The following is a 14,712-nucleotide window of genomic DNA, read 5'->3' on the forward strand; positions in this document are numbered from 1 at the left end:
CTCATTGCAGAAGGCAGATCTGGCTGTGGCTCCACTAACCATCACCCATGTCCGAGAGAAGGCCATCGACTTCTCCAAGCCCTTCATGACACTCGGTGTGAGCATCCTGTATCGCAAGTCCAATGGCACCAACCCCAGTGTCTTCTCCTTCCTCAACCCGCTGTCCCCGGACATCTGGATGTATGTGCTCCTTGCCTACCTGGGTGTCAGCTGTGTCCTCTTTGTCATTGCCAGGTAAGGCAGTGCCTTGGCCAGAGCCCCAGCCCCAGATTGAAGGTTTAGGAAAGTTCCCACATCCTCAGCCCTTGGCACTAGAGGCTTAAAGCTCAGGCCACTACCGTGCCTACTGCTCCCTCCCTGTGGCTCAGATTCCTCTGTATCCCTCAGGGAACATTCCATGGCCTGGCCCTGCCCCAGTCTGTGTTCATGACTCTGACATGCAACATTTGCTGCTCAGGCTCTGGGAACAGCCTCAGAGAAGTTACCTCATTGCTTGGAGCTGCACTACCTGGACCAGGTACCTGGTGCAGCAGACCCAGATGTATTACATGGCCCAGAGGTAGCTGAAAACTTGGAAAACAGGCTGTTTATGTACAGTCCACAACTGCAGAAGAATCATATACCATAAAGGCACATGTGTGCCCACATGCAGAAACACAGTACACACACACACACACACACACACACACACACACACACACACACACACACACTATGTTTGGAATAGATACAGTTCCACAACGTGCTTGTATATTGGGTCATTTACATGAAATAGATGCAGTGCGCCCTTGCTGATAATCAGCAGATGATCACTAATGGACAGATTGAGCCCAATGTTTAGTGAGCAAACACCATAGTCTGAACTCTACACCTGTTACCTTAATTCTCCCCTTGAAGAGGAGACACCTGAGGCCCAGAAAAGTCATGCAAGCAGTAAGTGAGGCATCTGGCACTTGAACTTGGGTCACCAAGTGTTTTGTCTGCTACCCTGTGGCCTTTGTTGCAACCCTGCCCTATGTGGTGGTGTGGCCCACTGCCTCCCACCCCACCCCACTGGGCAGTGTATCCCCTTCCTCCCAGCTCCAGCTCAGGCCCCCACCCTGCTTCCTTTTTTTCTCTAAATCTAGCAAGGCATGAAGAAGTCATGACAAGTCATGAAGAAAGACTTCTCCACAGAGGCAGTCTGAGATCCAAGGACTTGGTGTTCAGCCTTTTTTCCTCCTGATTCTTCTTTGAAAGCCTTCCCCCTACTCTGCTCCATTCACTCTCTCTCCACAGGGAAAGACCAAAGGGAAGGATATGAGGGATGAAATTGCCTGGCCCTCTGGCCCAGTGCTGCAGGACCCGCCCCACTGGTCAGTCCAGTCAGCAGCTGAGCCACCGCAGAGAGGCCTTCATTGCACCTCTGGTCTCTAATGGTCTAACAAGCCTTTGAAAGCCACGAGCCACTCTCTGGTGTTCTCTCCATAATGCCAGCGGCTCCAGCAGCCTCTCAGCAGCCGCTCCCTGTGAGACACAGCTTTCCCAGCTTCACTTGAGCCTATTTGATGTGCGTCCCTTCCCCCTCAGATTCCCAGCCTGCCATCATCAGTTGTGGGGAGCCCAGCCTGCTCTCCGGCCTTTCCTTCCTGGCTAGGAAGGTAGGAGCCCGACTTCTGGGAAGAGAGAAGATTTCTAGAGGGAAATGATTCAGGATACCCTCCAAGAAAGGAGGATGGTGAAGGACTTATCCATGGAGCTAAGGGCATCATAGTATAGTTGTCACTTTGTGGAGCATCCACACCACACAACTCTAACCCTTTCTACAGCCTTGTGAGATGGGTATAATTATCCCCACTTTACAGAAGCAGAAAACAAGGCTCAGAGAGCTTAAGCCATTGCCCAGAATCAGAAAGCTTTTCCTTGCCACGATTTGGCCAGAACTGTCCAGCTTTAAATCAAACACAGGTGATGCCAGTGCAGACAGGTGGCCCAAGGGAGAGAAGCAGTTCAGGTAATGGCAGCAAGAGTGGTGAGGACTGAAGCAAACTGGAGAGCACACAGCCAGCTGAGCATCTACTGCTCAGCACCAATAGACTGGCTATGTCGGACAGAGACGCAGAGCCTGTATCACTGTGCTCATTTCTAGAGCAAGACTCAGATTTTGATGTGGCATCTCATTGTTTTTCTGTGTAGCCAAAAATTTTACAATATTGTCAGGGTCAAGCACAAGACATCTGCAGTGTGGACACAGCCCCCACCCCCATCCCATGACCTGTGCCCTTTGGAGCACTACATGCTGCTGCTAGAGATCTGGACACAGCTGCCCACACCCCCAAAAGATGGGATCTGCAAGTGTGGGCAGGCCCCCAGGCCTATACCCAGGCAGCTCCAGCATGGCACAAGGCCATTCATATTGCAAACCAACCCAGTCTAGGATCTAGGCATTGGATGTTCTCTTCATGCTTGGTAAGGTAGAAGGACACAGGAAGGGAGTGGAGGATGCTTTCTCACTACTGAGATGACAGTGGGTGCTTGTGGCAGGGATGTAGTCCTAAGTGTCTAACACTGGAGGTAATACTGAGAGTGAGCTGCCCATCCACCCCCTGGGAGCCACTTTCTGGGAAAATCCTGCAGAAATGAGTAACCCAGGGAAGAGAAGGCCACAACCAATATCCTGTCTGTACCTCCATAGTTAGGACTGGAGTGTAGCTTTCTCCCCTGAATGGAGCCAGGGTATCTCAGGTTAACAGTTTCTAGCTCCCATTTGCTTATGAGTGGAGCACCCTAATACAACCACAGCCATAAGTCTAAGATCTACCATTAACTGCACATGGCACCTGCCACCCTTGTCCAGCAGCCATCCATTCCCTCCTCCTCAACCCTGTGGAGTCTGGACCCTCTGTCCTCTGCCTACAACATCACAATCTCTCTCTCTCTCTCTCTCTCTCTCTCTCTCTCTCTCTCTCTCTCTCTCTGTAAAATAGACACCTGTTGCTGTCAACCTGTAGGGGATGCTGAAGACCCCAATGACAGCACTGGACACCCAAGGGACCCCTTCCAGAGTCAGATATTTTTATTCCATTTCAGAAAATTTGTCCTGTTGAAGTGTCACCATTGAGCCACACTCTGGAATCTAAAAAGCCTTTATAGCAAAGCCCTAGAGGACAAGGCCACCTGTTGCCATTGGTGTCCCTAGAATTTATCCAAGGAAGTTGCCTTTCGCTGAGTGTCCAATGGTGGGAAGCAGGGACAGCGCTAGTGCCCACCGACAGAGGAATGGTTAACGTCGCCTATGAAGTGGTTACAGAGCACAGGGTATATCCAGAAGAACTGATCTGGAAAAGGGTTGGTGACTTCTCAAATGAAAGACCAAGTTTTCTGGCAGTACAGTGATATGATGTGTTTTTCTGTTAAAAATGACATGGTGTGAGTGTATCTAGTACAGTAAGCAAGCAGAATCCTTGAGCTCTGCTCAGAAGTCACCTTCCACCTGTCTCCCAGGCCTCCTTCCAGTGCTCAGAGATGTTTTGTCCCCAGTGAAAACTGTCATGGCTGTGACTTTTAAGCTCACTGCCAGATCACAGAAAGTTCTAAGTATCTCTCTTAGTCACAATCACTGTTTCCGTCCAGAAATTAGAATTTTGATCCAGTATATTTCCCAAGATTTGTCTTCATTCACGAGTCAGCATTCCCCCCTTCCTGCCTGTGGGCGCCCTTCGGCAGTGCCTTCTCCAGCAGCCCACTCCCCACTCAGCCCCTGTTCCTCCAGCAGCCTATCCCTACAGCCTCTGCCTGTTGGAGTTTACTGCCTTTCTAGGGTGAACTCAAGGTGGACCTGGGCTGGATATCTTTTCTGCATGGGTCCAGTGGTGAAACCCTGTGCACGCAATGTCCTCAGACTTTGGTGACCCTGGACTGTGGAAGTGGCTATCCTGCTTCCACCTGAAAAGCATGCATCGCCTGGTACCTGCCCTTCAGACTCCCCCAGTGCATCTGCCCAATACCAGTGTCCTGAGAAGCCTCCCTCCCTCTGCTCTGGATGCCCAGCTCTCCACCGGCTTTCTCCAAAATCCCTTCTCACAACAGCCTCTCATCTCAGCTCTGCTGATCCTCCATCTCTTCCTTGTGGATTTTAGAGCCTCTCACCATGGTCAGTTCCTTTGAAAATCCTTAACCTGGTTAGAAATTCCTTGGGAATTTCCTGTCTGAGAGGTCTTTCTATTTCATAAGAACAAAATTCTTCTCACATGAGCACTGGCGATCAATCTATAATGTACTAACTCTTTAGAGGGGAGATAGAAAGGGGGATCACATTTAAGGGCATCACACAGAAACCAAAACAGAATTCGCTACACTTGTCTCTCAGCCCAGCATCCTCCCACTCTCTCCCCTCTCTGCCCCCAGCCAGGAATTTCTCCAGCGTCTCCATCTCTCCGGCATCTTTAAACCCACATATTGCCAACTGGAACTCAGACAGTCAACCAAAGTTCCCTCCAGTAATCAGGAGTCATCTTCTTTAGAGGCAGTGGAGGGCTTTAAATAACATTTTTCTTCTGTCATGTATGTATTTGTATATTCAAAGAGAAAAATCTGAAAAAGTTGTATACCATATTGTTCTCTCCCAGTGGGTAGGATGCTGGTGTACTTTTATTCTCTCACTGTGTTCTATACTGTTTGAATATTTCATGGAATGGCTTTTACATTTTTTACATTTTTAAAAATTATACAAAACGTTCGAAAGCATTTTCTCATTTTTAAAATTTCATATAATCCATATAAAGCAACATCCCTCCCTGAAGGTCCTTCTGCCTTTCTGACTTTCCTCTCCAGAGAAAACATTGATATTCTTTATATATGGAACCTTCCAGACCCTTTAGGATGCATTCACATCTAAATACACAAAGAGCTCTATATGTCTTCAGGAGTCTATTTATATAAATGTGATCGTATTGTTCTGATTTGTATCACTGTCTTTTGTGCAAACATTATGTGCTGAAGATCTTTCCCCATCTACACATCTAGAAGTTGCCTGCTCTCTTTAACAGCGACGTGATATTTCAAAGGACAGTTGCAGCATGGTTTATTTAATCGTCCCTCTATTGAAAGACATTTAGGTTGTTTCCAGTTTTTTGCCATCACAAACAATGCTTTGATACACACCCTCAGTCTGCTTCCTGTGTTCTCCTGTACAGGTGCTTTTTCTCAGATGGATAGTGAGTTCCAGAACTGGTAGGTGGAAGGCCACATGCACTTTTAATTTTAAGAGGTATTGCTGAGTTACTTTTACAATCAGAAAAGGGCACTAACCCTAAAAACAAGGAGAATGGCTTGCCTGCCTCGGATGCTGGAGTGGCCTGTACCCCACACCTGTGCTTGGTCTCTGTTGGTGCAGCGACCTTCTTTCCATATCCCTGTGCTCGGCCTCACTGCCTCTTTCTCTTCCCTTGGCAGGTTCAGCCCCTATGAGTGGTATGACGCTCATCCCTGCAATCCCGGCTCCGAGGTGGTAGAAAACAACTTCACTCTGCTCAACAGCTTCTGGTTTGGAATGGGCTCCCTGATGCAGCAAGGTAAGTCCACTCTCCTGTCTCCTCTCCCAGGAAGGGTGTCTTCCCTCCCCAGCAAGTCCAGCAGCCTGTGTGCCCTTCGGCAGAGCCAGCCCATCCTCCAGGGGCAGCCTCCGACCCTGCTGAGCTGCCAGAAGGTCGAAGACACCCTGATAGGTGCCTGGACCCTGAGCCCCACCCCGCTACTGCTCTGGCGGGAACCAGCTCAGGATCTAAGGACAAAGCTTGTCAGCCACTGAGCTGTGGCATGTAGGATGCAACCCCAGCACCTCCTACTGCAGCTGAAGTGGATGCAGAGCACCCTGCTTGCTGGGCCAAACTCCTATGGCCTCTGCCACAGAATCAGGGCTGTGGACGAGGAATACTGGAGGCAGGGAAGCTGGGTGGGAGGTCATTGAAGGAATGAGATGATGAGAACTCAGGGAGGGTAGTGGCCATGACTGGGAAGGGCAGAGGTAACTAAAAATTTAGGGAGTAGGATAGTCAAAAGTTGGTAATCACCTGGGTATTGGGACCTGGAAGTCTGAGGGGTCAGTTGAGAAGGAGACTTCCACCTGAGTGCATCAGAGAGGAGACCCACAGAAGGTCGTGATTCTCTTGCATCCTCGGAAGGACTGTGTGCTGCTGCTCACCCTGTGCAGGCAACCAGCCTTTTGGGGAGTATCCACAGCTACTAATATGCCCAGGAAGCAGAGCATCTGCTCTAACTGCAGGTGTAAAATACAGAGACATGGAGGGGTTGGAGAGCAGGCACGGGGCGGCTCAGCTAGGAAAGACTCCCAGGGAGAACCACTCACCCCAGCCCACTGGCCAAGGGCCATGTGCCCACTGCTTTTGCCTGTGAAGTTCCATATCCAGAGCCTCTTATCTGGGGCTGGAGGGCAACCAAGTCTCTGCTTGTGTTAAGAGTCCCACTCACTAGGGCCAGGAATAAGGAGTTTCAAGGGACAAAGAAAACTTTCTGTCCTTCACTCTTCTGTGTATAACTCCAAGCCCCAGAGCAATGTCCTGGTCCTCCAGAGACATCCATCAGCAAATGCCTAATTAATTAACAATATTATCCTGAATGTCCACTACACTCCATGCTCTGTGCTGAGTACTTGAATGGAGAAGGGGAAAGAGTAGCTTTCTCCTACACCCCAGAGACCTTTCAGCCACTCAGAACCCAGGCGGGGCGGGGGGGGCAGGTGCCTAGCAGAGCTTCCCAAGAAAACAACTATAAGAAGCTCCCCTCCTTTGGGGGACAGCTGGAGCCCTGGCTGGAGCAACTTGGGGAGGCTGAGAGTGGCTGGCTGGCAAGAGGAGCTGGGCAGCATCCTGGGTTCCAGCAGCTGGGAAGTACCAGGCAGCTTTCCAGGGAAACTCCTCCACTTGTCCCCACTGTCAGTGAGTGTCCTGAAGCCTCACCTCCTTCTTAGCCCATTATCTTTGTTCAGTGACAGTCGAGAAGGACCTAGAAACCCTGTATTGCAGTAGTAACTTCCCCTCTTTTGCTGCCTGCTGCTATTCAAAGCCCTGGCCCCCTGTGTGTCCCCCACATGGTTTTGATTAGGAGGGAGAAAATAGTGATGTATTTGAAAATTCTCCCTTGAGTGATTTCTTTGAGAAAAAAAAATCATCCATATCAAAGCAGACGCTTTTCCAATTGCAGGTCCAAATATTCTGGATAGTTCAGAAGTCACTAGCTATTTAAATCTCTTGAAAGTCACCTAGTTAATTACTTCGGTTAGAAGGTTTCAACTGAATTATCCTCCACACCCAAGGTCGAGGAAGAAGAGTGATATATTTCAGCAAAGAGCTTCCAAAAATGTTGATTTTTCTCCTGCTGCCAAGAGCCACATAGCAATCTTATATTTGTATACCACTTGTATTTCCAACGCAATTTCTTCTGAAATTTTATCACTGCAGCATCGCGGTATTTCTGTGAGGCTGAGACAGAAGAAGAACATTTCTCCATGCTCTGCAGAGTCCCAGAGAGGGGAAGTGTCTGGCAAACACTCACAAGGAATGTGGGGGACAGGATCTGCTTAAGATCCAGGGGTTCCATCCCCAATGTGCTTTTAACCTGGACCACAGGAGTGGCCCATGAATAGGCAGTGAGGGCTGACACGCCCTGTGAACTGTTGTGCGTGTGTGTGTTGTTTCAGAGCAGTGGCTCTTAAATTTCAGATCAGAGCCACCTGGAGGGCTGATCAAACTCACAGATTGGCGATCCTGCCCCCACCTGCAGTTACTGATGCAGTAGGCCCTGGGGTGAGACCTGAGAATTAGCATTCCTAACAAATTCCCAGGTGGAGGTGGTGCCAGTGGGTGGACCACCCTTCTGAGAGCCATTTTTACGGAAGTGTCGGTGGAGTCCCCAACCCAAATGCCATGAGCAGCCCTCATCTGCACATTGTAAGACACCGCTGTCTCCTTTCTCCCAGGGTCTGAACTGATGCCCAAAGCACTGTCCACACGCATCATCGGTGGCATCTGGTGGTTCTTCACACTCATCATCATCTCCTCCTACACAGCCAACTTGGCTGCCTTTCTCACAGTGGAGCGCATGGAATCACCCATCGACTCTGCTGATGACCTGGCCAAGCAGACCAAAATCGAGTATGGGGCTGTCAAGGATGGGGCCACCATGACCTTCTTCAAGGTGAGACACTCTCTTTTCCATTGCAGCACCACAAGCTGACCCACCACTGACCCTTCGCTGAGCAGAAGAGGAAAGGAGTGGTGGAATCTCTGTCCTTCCCCGTAGGTCAGAGCCAATGAGCCAGAAACCCCTGAGGCTCAGCCCCTCACAGTTTCAACCAGTTGACTTAGGGGAGCTGTGGTGATATGAGCTGTACAAGTAGGTCTCAGCACAAATTCTAGAAGTTTCTATTCCTGGGACAAGCTGTATAAATGAATTATCAAGGGAAGACAGATAGAAAAAGGAAGCAGGTGAAGGGGAAGGAGGAGGGGCCCAGACACACAGGCAGGTCCTGGAACCGTGGACTGGACCTTGTTTGGGGATCTCAGTGCCATCCACCAGCTGGCCTGGGGTTGAGGGAAGCTGTCCACCTGAGAGGGCAGTGGGGCACATGCCTGAAGGAAGGGAGGAGGCCCAGAATGCAAAGGACTTGTTATAAACACTGCTCACTTAGCATGTTACGCCCTCAGAATGCTGGCATCTTCAGATAAAGTCCCTGTCACCTGCCCAAGTGACTGTTCCAGTGAGTGTCCAGCCATGACTTTGTCGCTTCTGCTTTGAAAGTGTTGGCTCAGTTCGCCAATGTTTTTTCACCTTCTGCCAGCATAGACAGACCTGTCCTCTGAGAGCCAGTAGGTGTCAATGTGCATCCGGAAGTAATAACAGTAGCTGCCAGCACTGAGGCTCGCAGTGGGACTGGAGCTACAGCCAGTGCTTGGGTTCATGTCACCTTCACAAGTCCTGTGAGATTAGTGCTGTAATTACTTCTATTTTACACATGTGGAAACTGAGGCTCAGAGCAGTTTCTCATCCAAAGACTCACAGCTGGCAAAGCCGAATGCTGCCCTAAGTCTGCCTTCCATCAAAGCCTGAGAAGTAAGCCAGTGGTGCTGCGACTTGAGTGTGCCCTGAAGGACTTGGTACCACATGGAGCATTGGTTCCACCCTCAGAATGTCTGACCCAAGAGGTCTGGGTGGTGGCCAAGAATAAGCATTTCTAACAAGTTACTGAGTACTGTTGGCACAGCCAGTCCAGGCTCCACACTTTGCGAACCACTACTCTCACAACCTCTCAGAAATGATCAGGACTTGGGAACTCCGCAGCTGCAGATCCATTCTTTCATTAATCACCTGTCTTCGTCAGTCTGGGTGCCAGGTATTCCCTTTATCTGGGTCCCAATTCTTCATCTCTCACCCCCTGCCTCCTAGGCTAAACCAATGGATTGAGCCTCCAGGGGGGCCAGAGTAAAGAGAGGAAGAGTGGAGTGAGAAAGCCTTCCACACTTGGCCACAGGATCCCCTAGTGCTCTCCCTACCCACCCTCCTTGAGGTTGGAAGTGGCTTGGTGAAGAGAAGGGAGGGGACAGGGGCCCCTCTAGATGTTGCTATTCCCACCAGGGAGCTGCAAGCACCACCTGCCTAAGGAGTCACAGGGTGTATTTAGGGCCAGAGGGAGATAAAAGCATCATCAAAGACACATTATGCACTCTGTGGGACTCTGTCAGTGTGTGTGAGTGTGAACAAGTATGATTGGATAGGTGCAGGTAGCAATAGATAATGCTCATAAAGGTACATTTGTGTATGCAGGGGTACACGTGTGCCCATGCCTGAGAACCTGCCTGTGTGGGTACACACGTGTCTGTGCTTGGACGTGAATATTCGCTTCATATGTATGTGTGCTTGTATATGTGTGTGTGTTAATGAGCTTCTGTGTAATGCATCTTTGTGATCTGGATACATGAGTGTTTGCAAGTGTGTGGCAGAACGTCTGTATGTATGTACCTGTGCACAGAGACTGTGTGTGCTCAATGTTCCCATGGCTGTGCCTAGAGAAGTGGGGGAAGGGGAACCATTTAATGACATGTGTGTGTGTGTGTGTGTGAGTGAGATGGCCCATGCCTGCATGTGTGTCTCCGTGAGTGTGTGTGCATGCACATGTGTGTGTACCTGCTCGTTGCCTGTCCCCAGGCTGTGGCCCAGCCCTTTGACTAAGCCAAAGCCTCTCTCATGCATTACGCATGAGCCTGTCTCTAAGCAGGGCTCCCGATCAAAGGGAAGCAGCATAAATAAGCCCAACACAGGCTCATTGCTGCTGATTGGATGCCCTCGCCTCCCTCCATGCTAAGATGCTCAGATTGGCTTCCCAGAGCCTGGTCCCTGCTCCCCACTGAGCCTCTGTCCTCAGCATCAAGCAGCACCTTCCGCAGCCTTCTCTGCCCCCACCCACCTTCCCTGCAAATGGCACAGCAAGGAGACAAGGGAAGGGAGACAGATGCTGCCACCCAGCTGGGTTTCTGGGGCTCAAGGGCCTATGCTCACAAGGGCCCTCTGGCCAGAAGCAGCAACTGCACATTGCCCTGCAGAACCAGCTCCGCTTTCATCCTCTCCCAGGGTCAATTAATCCCTCTCTGTGTCTGGCCACATTGTCTCCCACCTCCATTCATGTGAAGCTCCTCTCATGCAGACATCCTCTCATGGCAGCAACAGCAGTGGGCCCGTGACGTGGGCGGGAAGGAGTGTGGATGTGGGCACATTAACCTTGGATCCGAGGGTGAATTAGAAGCATAGCACCCACCCACAAGGTGTCTGGACAAACCCATTTCCTCCCACTCCCCTGCCCACTGGAGCTGGACCTCCTAGGCATGCCTTCCCTCAGAGCCAAGCTGTAGCCTGCTCATTATCACAGACTATTTGCAAGTTAGAGCTGGAAGGAGTCCTGAGTTTGACTTAGAGAAGTGGAGATGCAGAGGGATCGGGTGTTTTGCTCATGATGACCTAGCAGATTAATGGTGGAGCCAGGTTCAAGGTTGGATGCACTATCTGCACACACAGTGCTCTCTTCTTTATCCACTCTGGGGTCTTCTCCTGGAGGTTGGTCCTCTGCCCTTCCCAGAAGTATATATGGCAAGTCTGATACTAGGATTGGACAGACACCAGCTCCAAGGGTAGCCCAGAGGTCTAGGAGACCTTCATATTCACTCATAACAACCCTAGAAGATTATTATCATCTCCATTTTACACAAAATGAAAGTAAGGCTCAGAGAGGCTAACTGACTTACCCAAAGACACACAGCTAGTGAAATATAGAGCTGGGATTTGAACCCAAGCAGTCTGACTCTAGTGCCTATGCTCTCTGTAAGAACCCTGCCAAAGTCCTCAGGAGTCACTCGGGGAAGAGTGAAGCCAGTCAGTTGAGCCATACCCATAGCCCAGCACAGTCCTGGCACACCGTAGTTACTGAGAATTAATACATGCTGAGTTGATGCTGCTGTAAAATTAAAGGATGGAATTAAAAGGTGGCAGGACCCAAGAGAAGCAAATACAAGAGGTAGTGTTGACAATCAGAACCAAGCAGGTGGCATCCCATGAATATCTCAAAGTGCAGGACTGGAGAACTTCGTTTGCATGGTCTCAGGGAGGCTGTGAACAGTATTATAATCCCTTTTGGCTGACAGTAGTACACAAAGTGGGGAGAGGCACCCACCACTGCCCAAAGATGAAAAGCCAAGGAAGCAGAGTATCAGACTCCTGGGACCTCTGTGCCTCTTGGCCTCAGCCCACAGCCTGCAAGATGCATGGCTGGAGGCAGCCACATCACTCCAGGGGAGGTTCCACTCAAAGTTGTTGGGGAGCAACAGACATCACAAACAGCATCTCCTGTGTTGTCCTCCCTCCATCTTAGAAGATAAAATTTAATTAGGAGAAAAAGGAGGCCTTGGAAGCACTGTGCGGCTGTAAAAATATGTAGGCAAAATGTAAAGAAGAATGCGGGGGGAAGCGTGCTCTTTGCAGGGAGGGCTGAGCAGCTTTGAAGGGAGAGGATGTGAGAAGACAGCTTCTGCAAAGACTTAGCCCTCTTCAGCTGGAAGGGCTGGGGAGCATATCCTGGGTGGGAGAGGGCAGCTGGGGAAAGGAGTGGGAGCTGGGAGCCCTGAATCCCAGGCTCCCAGACCCTGGGCATCCTCTACCTTGCACAGCCTCGGTCATAGCATCTGACCTGGAAGGCACTTGGAGGGGCTACCCCATCCATGGCTTGCCCTGAAGCTGCATAGAAGACTCTTCCCTGACCTGGAGGGTCCAGGAGGATGTGCTCCAATCTCAGCTCCAGTTTCTCCAGATCCGTTTGCCAATCTCTCTGTAGCCTTATCCCTGCCTTTCAGCACTGGTAGGGTAAGGGAATGGATGTGTAGTGACCAGGCAGCGTTCACTGCATGCAGCCTGGTACAGATAGCATAAATCTAAAAAGGAGACCAGGATGTGAGCCTTGAGTGATGTCTTTGCTGAGTTAACTTAGACAACTCACTGCTCCTGGCCTCGGCGTGCTCACTTGTACATCATGGTTGCAGCTCCCACCCTGCAGCAATTTGCAGGAGGATTCCCTGTGCTACTATCTTACAGTGATCATCCCAGGGCCAAGGATGCTTTTGCCCTGAAGTCCCCTCCTCAGCCAGATGACTTCACACACATTGGAGAGGGACCAGCCAGTAGGTGCCTGGAGGCTCCTCCAGATCCCGCTGCACTGGACTTACTGGGCTTGGTAGAGGACATTGATGTCACTGGAGTGACCACCTGGCTCTGCTCAGGGCTAAGTATTTGGGGAGGAGCCCAGAGCTCCTTAGATGGAAGAAATCCAGAGAGCAGGCAAAGGAGCAGCAACAAATGCAGGGTGAGGGCCAGTGGTGACAAGGAAGTCACTGAAAAGTACTAAGTAACTGATGACCTCCCTGTGCCTTCGTTTTCTCATCTGTGGGCTGGGTATAATACCTAGCCTCATAGAGCTCTTGAGATGATTGAATGGGGTCATTCATATATACAGCCTAGGATGCAGTATACCGGGCACAAAGTCGGCATGCAACAAATATTAACCATCTTTGTCATTTATTGTTGCAAATGGGTGATACACAGCCCATAGGCATGGCTTTTTGGAGGCCATAGATTGCATTACTTGTTTTATGTAGAGTTTCTTTTTTAAATGAGTTGCCAGCATTTTAAATGTGAAGGCTTTTGCATTTGAAAAATTCACATTTCCAGCCTCTTGAAAACGTGAAATATCTGGCATCACTGAGCTGGTTCTCCTGCAGAGCAACAGTTGTTGGGAGCTCAGAGGCAAAGTCTGTCTCTGGTTTATGAATCCCACTTGGCCTCTTTAGTTCTTTCCTGTACCCAGCCTGGCCCAGTCACTGTTTGAGTTTCCTACCCCAAAATAGCATGTCATTTAATTTCCATAGCCACCTCTGCACTGTTAAGATTATTGTCCCCCCTTCCCTTTCCCTTCCCTTCCTTCCTTCCTTCTTTCCTTCCTTCCTTCCTTCCTTCCTTTCTTTATTTCTTCTTTTTTTCTTCTGCAGTAGTGGAGATTGAACCCAGGGCCATCACAATGAGCTATACCTCAGCCCTTTGTTTATTTATTTATTTTGAGATAAGAGCCTACTAAATGGCTAAATTGTCCAGTCTGGGCTTGAACTTGAGAGCCTCCTGCTTCAGCCTCCCAGCATGCTTTATCCCCTAATTCAAAATGGGAAAAGTGAGCCTGAAGGAGAATTAAGGAGCCTGGAAGAGAAGTAAGGCTAGCAACCACATATAGAGACTTAGGGGCCAGACATGTGTGTTAACAAGCACTTCACACACATCTTCTCATTGGATCTTCACAGTACCCCTATGCAGTCAGCATTCTTAAGACCTGAATTTTACAGATGTGGAAAGTGAGGCTTATAGATGTGACATCTCTAGACTGTGGTCACAAAAGGAGCTGGCATTTAAACCCAGGTTGCTGAGACACCAGAGTCCCTGCAGTGGAGCTGACCCCTCCCACTACCTCCACTCCCACCCCGGTGGCCCCCACAGCCAACAGCCCCCTTGCAGGGGCAGGGGTCGGGGTACTGCAGGCAAGCCTCGGGTGCTCCTGGGGAAGAGGGCCAGCAAACCTGTCCTCACCAAGGCAGAGGCAGGGGACTTGGACAGACCTCCTGTCCCCACAGAAATAGCTCAAAAGAAGTGATTAACTGCTCCAGCACATGGATCCGATAAGGCCAAAGGCTCCACATCCAGGGATAAGAAAGCCAATTAATTCAGGGAAAGTCTCCTTTCTGATATGGAAAATACCCAAAGTCTTGCATGGAATCACATTGCTGCTGCCTCTGCATACATTCCCTAGGATTTAGCTCCCTTTGAAATTTGATATATATATTTATATATGTATATATAGACATATACATTCTCTTGTACAGAAACGTTAAATTCTCAAGATTAAGTATCTTCAGTTGGAGAAAATCAATTTACTTCTTTGAGGAGGCTGAAATTGAAAGTCGTGAGCCTGAAACTTACTTTCTTGCCAATTTTCCTGATAAAAAAAAGCATCTCTGTCCTGGCAGATCGCCCTGTATTGGCTGCTCCAAATGATTCCATTAATTGATTTGAGTGAGTGGCCCTGAAGTAATCCTTATTAAGGTCTCACCAGGGCAGGCACTGGCGGGATGATGC

General features: G+C 49.7%; 1 protein-coding gene across 2 annotated transcripts in view; it reads left to right on the forward strand.

Annotated features, from left to right (window-relative positions):
• The window catches only part of Grik3 (glutamate ionotropic receptor kainate type subunit 3), a 210,904-nt gene that overhangs the window by 183,151 nt on the left and 13,041 nt on the right, over window positions 1-14,712 (forward strand). For both annotated transcript variants that reach the window (XM_087215258.1, XM_004850974.4), the window contains exons 11-13: window positions 11-234; window positions 5,434-5,552; window positions 7,976-8,193. In XM_087215258.1, coding sequence (XP_087071384.1) covers window positions 11-234; window positions 5,434-5,552; window positions 7,976-8,193 — 561 coding nt within the window. The remainder of the gene's footprint in view (window positions 1-10; window positions 235-5,433; window positions 5,553-7,975; window positions 8,194-14,712) is intronic.

The sequence above is a fragment of the Heterocephalus glaber genome, unplaced genomic scaffold (assembly GCF_053883595.1).
Source record: "Heterocephalus glaber isolate CG9 unplaced genomic scaffold, H.glaber_assembly_v1.0 deba00001452, whole genome shotgun sequence".
Taxonomy (NCBI): domain Eukaryota; kingdom Metazoa; phylum Chordata; class Mammalia; order Rodentia; family Bathyergidae; genus Heterocephalus; species Heterocephalus glaber.